Here is a 9855-nt window from a genome sequence, read left to right on the forward strand (position 1 = left end):
GTCTTAACACAGTCTTAGCTGCTGTCATCAGTGTGTAGCCCAGTAAAAGCCATTTTTAAGCTTTCAACTGCCAAACTCAGACTGATATTGCATCAGCAAAGCTAAGATCAAAAGCTAAGCAGAACCTGACAGCTTTTTCTTTCTCCTCAATGTCTTTGAAATGCTGTATTTGTGCACCCTCTGCTGGGTCATGTGTGTATGCCAACATAACGTTAAAATAAGTTTTACTCACAGAATTTATTTTTGTGGTAGAATAGGGGTTGGTATAGCAGATGAAAAAAAAAGCAAAAAACAAATCCAATATCAGCACATAAAACTGGGCTGACTAACAAATCCAAATTATTCCTTAATCTCTTATTTTTTGTTTTTGTTTTTTAAATTCATGTTTTAAAAAACTAGGCTAGTTTAGAAAGAGAGAAAGAAAGTGCTACACTGCTGTTCAAATGTTAACTGTATGATGACTCATGGATGAGCTAAATATGAAAACTCTGTTTACCATGAGGCAACTTCCGTCTGTCCCGGCTTTCATTGTTATGACGTAGGACGTAATATACGTACGGCGTAACGCACGTTTTGTCCAGGAGCGCCATTAGAACTTTGAGAAAGGTATATCTTTATGTGTTGATATGGAATCGAAAACTAATATTTCACCTACAGTCGTTGAGTAGCACATAATGTTTCTGCAGGGCGCACACACTCAACCAAATCACGGTTTACCCGCGCTTCGCTGACTCAGAATTGTTTTTGCTCTGTCTTAACTGTAGCAACAAAGCTAGCGTTACTAGCAGCGCTGCTAAGCTGAAGTTCCATTCATTTTCTGTTGCTGCTCACAACATCAGTATCATCACAGCGAACGCTGTGTGTTTGAAACTCATGTTGAAGCGGATAATAACTATGGCTACATCGACGTCTTGAGATACTTAGATAACGTTATAGCCGTTAACACACTTAGACGATTAATTGTTGACATAGTGTCTTTTGTTACAGCGGCTAAGTTGTCAGTATTGACGGTCCGGTTCTGGTCACATTGACCCAACATGTATCGTCCCAAACCAACTCTGAAGGACCGACAGCACCTGTACAAGCTCATCATAAGCCAGCTGCTCTACGATGGATACACCAACATCGCTAACAGTCTCATCAGTGAGGTCAAACCGCAGAGCGTAGTGTCCCCATCTGAGCAGCTGATGCAGCTGGCAAAGATAGGTAAGTGTTGTTTCCTCCACGGCTTCATGTTTGTGCTTGTGTGTCTGGCTTTAAGTGGTTCTGAGTGCAAATTTTCCAAACTCTTGCAGGGATGGAGAATGATGACAGTGCAGTTCAGTATGCCATCGGGCGCTCAGATACAGTGGCACCCGGAGTGGGTATTGATCTGGAGTTTGATGCTGATGTCCAGACCATGTCTCCAGAGGCATCAGAGTATGAGACTTGCTATGTTACGTCTCATAAGGGTCCGTGCCGTGTCGCCACATACAGTCGTGATGGCCAGCTGATTGCCACTGGCTCTGCTGATGCCTCCATCAAGATCTTAGATACAGAGCGCATGTTGGCCAAGAGTGCTATGCCCATTGAGGTGAGGCAGGTTGGAGAATACAGTTACACTGGATGTTTAAACGTGAGCAGGCTCATGTTTACTTCTCTTTTTGTTTCTGCATATATCAGGTGATGATGAATGAGACGGCACAGCAAAACATGGAGAACCACCCTGTGATCCGGACACTGTACGACCACGTTGATGAAGTCACCTGTCTTGCCTTCCATCCGACTGAACAGATTCTAGCTTCTGGCTCCAGAGATTACACCCTCAAACTGTTTGACTACTCAAAGCCCTCAGCAAAAAGAGCATTTAAATATATACAGGTCCGAATTTGGCGACTTTATCATTTGTCATATGTTTTGCCAAAGAGAAAATGTTATGATGAATGTAGAGATGCCCTCTTGCATAGACGTTGCTCAGCAAATGTAAACATGGCTGAAAATTAAAACTTCTTAACCAGCAATCTCCAACAATTCTGGCAAATTGATTTTGCTTGTTGCATTCAACACATTTCTTTGCTTTTATAGGAATCATGTCTCAGTCTATTCCTGTCTTCATTTCCCCGGTAGGAAGCAGAAATGTTGCGTTCAATCTCCTTCCACCCGTCGGGTGACTTCCTGCTGGTGGGAACACAGCACCCGACCCTCCGCCTCTATGATGTCAACACCTTCCAGTGCTTCGTGTCCTGCAACCCGCTGGACCAGCACACAGACACCATTAGCGGCGTCGGCTACAATCCCACTGCCAACAGCTATGTCACCTGCAGCAAGGACGGCAACATCAAGTTGTGGGATGGTGTCTCCAACCGCTGTGTAACCACCTTCGAGAAAGCCCACGATGGGGCAGAGGTCTGCTCTGCCGTCTTCTCCAAGAACTCCAAATACATTCTGTCCAGTGGCAAAGACTCCGTGGTGAAACTGTGGGAGATCTCTACAGGACGGACACTGGTCAAGTACACAGGTAAAGATGACTTTTGCTTTATAAGAACCATAGTGTGTTTTCAGACAGGGGGGTTAAAGAGTTGTTATTTTGTTAGAATTGACCTTTACTGATCATGAAGATCAAGTAGTTTATATTAAACTTGCACTATAGCCTGATTTTGAAAACTCAGTGTTTTTGGGACACAGCTCAAAGCACTGGTATCAGACCCAACATAAATCCCAAAATAATCATTTTAACATTTTTTTTCAATGAAAGTGAAATGCAGAAATATATATAATGTCTGTCAAAATAATCACAATATGATATTTTTTGCATGTCATCCAGCCCTAAATCTATCAGATGATTCTATTAGTTACGATTCAGGATGTGTTGGAACATTGTTCATGAGCCAGTACAATTACAATTACTCTGATCCAAAACCAGTTTTATACGATCCAGTCAGTCTTGTTCCATGCAACTTTGATTCACTTTGCACAGCAATTAAATACAATGACATATTATTTTAATATATTCATATTTCTTAATTTGTTTCAAGAACTGAATAGCAAGTAGCCAGAAACGTATTCTGGCTACTTGGGTAACTTCTTAAAGACACATTTTTCAGAACACAGAACAAGTTGGAGGTGTAAATTATAAATGACAAATCAATACATGAATGGAAGTTCGGGGCATCGATTACAATGTTATAGATTATGAGCAATTAAACAAAACTATTGAATGGTGTATCTAAAAAAAAGAGACTGTACAGGAGAAGGTAGGGCAGGGGTCAGCAAGTAAGTTTGGCTTCAGGCCAATTTTTTCCTAACCCCTTACATGTTGGCCAGAACATAATTAAAGGCTAATTTGAAGAAACTTACTGATAAAAATGCAACTTAAATTTACTTTATTGTGTGGCCACAGTCACATATATACATTTGACTGATTCACTGAACTGGTATTATTTTTTCTTATCACATCATATGTCATACGCTATTTCAGAGGTCTATCAAGCAAGCGACAGAACCTTTAGAACTTCCTGTCAGAACTTTTCATAATAAAAGCTAAAGGCTTGTTTGAACTATAGAATTGCAGAAAAACAAGCATTCTTGCGCTTTTATTTTGCAGACAAAATCACTAAAAAGGAAGTGACTCTGTGGGTAACTGTTACTGCTATGACAGATCTACTGTAGAACCAGGCCCTGTGTGCTACTCCTGATGTGACAGGTTGTGTCTGTCATTCACTCTCAACCTGGATAAAAGTATAATAAGCATCTTCATGTGGGAGGAGATTCTCTGTTTAGACATCAGCTAGGTCTTAATGTGAGACTGTCAGTTTGCTATTGTAAAATAAAAAAAATCTGAATATCAAAGTAATCTGGCGGGCCAGATTTGGCCTGCGGGCCGCCAGTTGCCAACCACTGAGGTAGGGTATGTTAGCTGCTAATGCTGTCATTATTTGTCTTGGTCAGACTGCTCCTGCCTTTAACAAGAAAAAACATTTGTTTTTGTGTAAAACTGATTAAAAATAAGAAACCTTATTCATGAAATGAACTGTACACTGAGTTTACAAACTGAGGCATGAACAACAGAAAAGGCACTAAAGGCTATATACACTAAACATAAATGGTAATTACACTGTGTTGATACAAGAATAACCATGTAAGTATGTAAAAGCCTATTAATAACAAGTTAGTAAGAATTGTACTCAACATAATGAAAAGCACAAGTTGACCTTTTGACTTCAAATCTTTTTTGTTCAACTTAATATTTTGACTAGTTTCCATTGTACTGACCAGTCCTCGCCAAACTGACGAGTTGACCAGGGGCATTTGAGGGTGGATGCTGAGGACGTTCAGTGTCCTGTAAAGACAGTGCTGGACAGCAGTGCCCCCCGGCCAGTTAGTGAGGAAGTGCATTTATCTTAACCCTTGTGAAGCAGTGAAGAGTTTGGTCAGAACTGATTTGTGTAGTAAGATGGGATTAAAATAGGGCTATTCTTTAGCTAGAAATTCTGCTTCGATATTATACGGTAAGTGAATATTGTACATTACAGGAATTGTTTTCAGTAACACTGCTGCATCACCAGCCAGTGTCACATATTTCGTGTTAAACACCAGCCTGAACAGGACTAAAATCTACAGCACAGTAAAAGTGTTAATTTTCAAATTGGTTTTAGTTTTCAGCTTTCTTGATAACAAGCCAGTCTTAATGCAGAAATGCGGTGCTTTCCCATTTGAAAAATACTGCTCATTTTACCCCGCATTACAAAGTAACAGGTCTGTAACACTGACCACATTAGTGTTGCAGCTTCAGTCTTGTGAGTGAGGTTTGTCGTCATCTCCTTCAGTGTCTGCAGTCGTTTCTTGCAGTGACAGAGAGACACTCCTTCAGTATGTAGGTACAAGACAATGACATCACGTTGAACTTGGTCTTATTTATTACTATAAGAATCATAAGAAAAGCAGCAGAAGCTGCAACACCCTTAATGCAACAGTGGTCAGAGTGATGTACCTGTTACGTTGTAACTTGGAGCAACTTTTCTTTGCTCGTAGAATTTCTCAAGAACTATTGGTCAGGCTTTGATCAGTTACTGTGGAAACTGCCATGTCATTTCATCATCTTGCATTGGACACTTTGGAGCTCACAGTTGCTTAGTTGCATCACACAGTAATAGTTGACAATAGCTAGCAGTGGAGGCTAGTGCCACATTTCTGTTGTGTTGGCTCCTCACTCCAGAATCTTGACTCTGTAATTTAACAGGTTACACACACATCAGATGAACAGCGATCAGAATCAGAAAATGGATAGGAAGTGATTATTAGAAGAATGTCTGTTTCATATTTGAAACTATATTAAAACAACAACATGTAGCTTAAAATGGTCGTGGGTGTCGGCTACTGGATGAAAAATCCTGATCACAATTATTTTTGATCAGTATTGAGATTGTCTGACACGATTATCCCTTTTTTTCTTCCTTCACTGGATCTTTCTGGAATAAAATTCAGTAGATCTGAGCTGACCACACAGACTCTGAGGACTTTCATTAGAATTTCTGATGAAACGAGCAGATACCAAAATAAACTCAGACTAGATTCCTGTTGTCTTCACACCTGCCTGCCTGCGCACGGTGTGAGAAGAGCATCATAGGAATAAATAAGATAACAGATTTGTGGTTATTTTTAACTTTGCTGTCATGGTCTGAAGAGCTCGCTGCTGCTCTGTCTGTCTGTCCGTGCGCTGTCGGTGTCTTATCACGCAACGACCGTAAACTTACCCCCGAGCAGAAAGATTTCACCGAGTGTCAAATGGTGCTTTTCCTGCTATTAGTAACTGTATAAACTGCTCATATACTATCAGGTTTTCCGTGAGATTTAAAAATTTTTAAAAAAAAGTGTGATATGATGATATGATATTAATAGAGACGGAGCTCAGCTCCAACAGGCTCCGGCCTAATTTAACTCTTGTGACCCACTGATGGAGTGAGGCAGGCAGACGAGACGTATGACTAATGTCAAGGTTAAGAAATGGTACGGTCCATTTTAGGAGAGTCTGAACCGTATTACAAGATCTTCCATCAATATGGGAAACTTTATTGGATTGTCCTGTACCTACCATTACACTTAGGTAGGATATATGTATGTTAATAGATTCAGACCCCTGGATATATTATGGATTATAGCCCCCCCAGTTTACAGTTTAATGTCTGGGCTGCTGAAACCTTCCACCCTGTCCACCTGACCCGCTTGAATGTGATTCAGAGTATCAGAATAGAAATGGGAGCCCTTTAAATACACATGGCCCAGGTTTGAGGCACCAGAAATAACTGGACGCAGTAACCTGATCTTATATTGTTTATATTTTCTTGTGAATATTCTCCTGCACTGGCTGAAGTCCCTTATTTACTGACATCAGCAGACACTTGGTCCCCTGGTCAGACATGGACAGCAGCTATTGTCTCGTACATTTAACTTCAGTATCGTCCAACCCATTGAAACACAGAGTCAAGACCAATCCCACGTTAAAGACAACTGAACAAAGTCTGACCCTTCTGTACTGAATGTGTTTTGTCCACCCCTGGCTCTACAGTGAAGAATTGTGTTCACATACCTGTGAAAATGAGTGCATGTAAATGTATTTGTGTGCGAGTGACCTTGCGTCCACTCATTCACATGACAGATCTGTGTGGGTACATGAGACCCTCAGACAGAGGGAGCATCACAGGGAGCCCCACCAGCTGGTCCTGGAGCGTTGTCTGGATGATGGTCAGTTCAGAGCTGATGTTAGGACGAGTCGGGTAGTTTGACAATCTCTTGTCAGTTGGTACAGTTTGTTCAGACATGACTTGCAGCTTGTAGTTTAACAGATGTTTGATTGGGTTTGTGTCACTCAAAAACATGTACAGAGTTGTCCTCTAAGCCTGTCCTGCATTGTCTTGGCTGTGTGTCTTAGGGGTGAATCTTCGACCCAGTCTGCGGTCCTGAGCGCTGCGGACCAGGTTTAGTTTTTTGTGTTGAGTTTTCTGCCAGTCACGAGAAGCCCTCTGTTTTGTTGCTCTGTTCACCATCCAACTGGGAGTAACATTTGAAAAGGGACTCTCTTAGCCTCTCCCCACATACATGGAGTGGAGCAGAGAGGAGAGACAGGTTGACAGCTTCTTACGTGAAGTGCAATAGAATTGTTATAAATAAATAAGCTGTTTGCTTTGGTCTGAACTGAAATCAGGGACCCGCTGAAGCATAGCAACAGTAACTAAGCAGGGATGGGGCTCAGCAAATGGTCAGTTAGTCGTCACTCTAGATGTCAGCAGTCGGCTCAGATTTGATTTCAGCTGTGTTGTTGTAGTAGTGACGTGTTCCGTCTGATGTTACAGGTGCAGGTTTGAGCGGCCGTCAGATGCACCGCACACAGGGTGTGTTCAACCACACGGAGGACTATGTGCTGCTGCCGGACGAGCGCACCATCAGTCTGTGCTGCTGGGACTCTCGCACGGCCGAGAGGAAGAACCTGCTGTCTCTGGGACACAACAACATCGTCCGCTGCATCGTCCACTCTCCCACCAATCCTGGCTTCATGACCTGCAGCGACGACTTCAGGGCTCGCTTCTGGTACCGCCGCACCACCACAGACTGAGCTGCATCTTGGTTCCATGTTCCCACTCAGCTGCCCCTAACCCCCCCCCCCCCCCCCCCCCCCCCCCCCCCCATGACAGAACCAAACAGGATGCTGGACTCTTCTGTAGGACTCAGTAACCTCACTGATCTCGTCACCTTCCTCTGACCTGTGGAATCTTTCAGTTTTATTTCATTTGAAACTGAGTTCGTGGGACAGTACTTCAGAAAACAGAGTTGCCATTGCACCATCTGATGGAGCAGGCTCACAGTTTTCCAAGTCTGTGTTAAAACAAGTCAGGTTCCTGCATGTACATGAACAGGTTTTTGCTTGAGGTAATTCTATATTTAAAAAGACTGTAACTTTAGAAAACAACCTGATATTAGCTTCAGATAGACTTGTGAATATACTTTTTGCACAGAATCAGGACTGAAGATGTTGTCCCCCCCCCCCCTTGACTTCCATTGAAATTATCTTTTGAAGGCCAACAGGAGCAAGGATGAATAATTACAGCAAGCAAAACCTGTTGGAGTGTTGCTGAGGAGACTGGACTATTGTTTTAAGTCAGACTCGGAAAAAATGAATTCTGAACTTTGAATCTCTTTTCACTGCTTGGAAACTAAATGTTTCAACATTTAGATCTAAAATTTCAGTTTTAGGTCATAATTGATCTAAGAGTTGGCTTGTCTTTTCCACTTTTGTACTTTGTCAGTGTCCTTTGTTGTAATTCTGATTTTTATTAAACAAATAAAAGAAAGAAGCCTGTGATCTATGACCAGAATTAGATGTTGAAAAGTCCCCCTAAGAAATGACACAGCTAAACCACAGCTATCACAAATATCCTGTAGATATTTTAAGACACCGCAAAAACCTGCTGTGCAAAAACTGAGCAACCTGCAGGGAGCACAAATACCACAACACGCATACTGCTGCATTGTATGCATCTACTTATTGTGTATTCTGTTTCTGTATGGGGGGGGGGGGGGGCTTCAGCTATCAGGCTCCTCTCCTGTGGAACCAGCCCCCCTTCTGGGTCCATGATCAGACCCCCTCTCTACATTTAGGATCAGGATTAAAACTGTCCTCTTTGATAAAGCTTATAGTTAGTGATGCTGCTATAGAGCTAGACTGCTGGGGGATTCCCATGATGCACTGGGCTCTCTCTCTCTCTCTCTCTCTCTCTCTCTCTCTCTCTCTCTCTCTCTCTCTCTCTCTCTCTCTCTCTCTCTCTCTCTCTCTGCATATTTCTGGAGCAGCAGGATCCAGATCTGTCACTACAATATTCATTATTTTTTAATATTATTGTTACTGTTATTTATTATTATTATTATTGATAACACAATTATTTGTAGTATATACAGATGTTCCTGGTCTCTCTCTCTCTCTCTCTCTCTCTTTTCCCCTCTCTCCTCCCACCACACCCTCTTTCTCCTCTTAAACCCAACCGGTCGAGGCAGACGGCCGCCCACCCTGAGCCTGGTTCTGTTGGAGGTTTCTTCCTGTTAAAAGGGAGTTTTTCCTTACCCCGTCTCCAAGTGCTGCTCTTTGTGGGAACTTGTGTTTTTAATAAAGTCAGGTCTGGACCTGACCTTGTAAAGTGCCTTGAGATAATTTTTATTATGATTTGGCACAAACGTCTCTTGAATTGAATTGAACTTGACGAAATTCATAATCCAGTTCCACTTAAGACTTGTACGTCAAAAAGTCCAAACCTGCGAGATTAGTTTTTTGTTGGTAACACTATTTTCTTTTTAGTGAGGACCTCAAAAACCTTATCAAAGCTTCTGATTTTCCTGCTCGATTTTTGCCCGCAACCTCCAACTGGAAGTTCACCCTGCCCCATCACCCCATCACCCCTTCTGCATTCCCCAACCCCCAACCTAACTCCCCCAGACGCTGCTGTCTGTGTTGTCCAGACAACATCGAGAAAACCCACAAGAGTCTGTGCTTCAAACATCCCCCTCTCCCTCCCTCCCAAAATGTCTTTATAAATGTGTCACTCATGTGGAGGAATGTACCAACTGTGTGAAAAGGGGAAGCAAAATAAAACATGGTGACAAAAATTCCCTCAGTTAGTTGGAAAAGTAAATAGTGATGTACTTCTGCTTTATCAGAAAGATGTAGGGAAAGAAAGCGTAGAGTGGTGTTTAATTCAGAGGAAAAAAAAGAAGCATCGGTGGGGTGGGGCAGCTGCAGAGAAGGGGGGTGTCTGGCCAATGGGGCTGCGGGAAAGTAGCTCCGTCAGTGACATGGAGTGTGGTTTCCCCGCCCAGGGTGTAAAACAGTCT

General features: G+C 42.4%; 1 protein-coding gene across 1 annotated transcript; it reads left to right on the top strand.

Moving 5' to 3' along the window:
- Positions 1-512: 512 nt before the first annotated feature.
- Positions 513-8335, top strand: cstf1 (cleavage stimulation factor, 3' pre-RNA, subunit 1). Its single transcript, XM_071493284.1, has 6 exons — positions 513-606; positions 988-1206; positions 1296-1573; positions 1663-1860; positions 2107-2497; positions 7329-8335. The coding sequence occupies exons 2-6, from the start codon at positions 1038-1040 to the stop codon at positions 7586-7588; spliced, it is 1296 nt and encodes a 431-aa protein (XP_071349385.1). The 5' UTR covers positions 513-606; positions 988-1037; the 3' UTR covers positions 7589-8335.
- Positions 8336-9855: the final 1520 nt, after the last annotated feature.

This window comes from Trachinotus anak, unplaced genomic scaffold (genome assembly GCF_046630095.1).
Source record: "Trachinotus anak isolate AG129_WGS33_773 ecotype Australia unplaced genomic scaffold, CSIRO_AGI_Tana_v1 ptg000013l, whole genome shotgun sequence".
NCBI classification, from domain to species: Eukaryota; Metazoa; Chordata; class Actinopteri; order Carangiformes; family Carangidae; genus Trachinotus; species Trachinotus anak.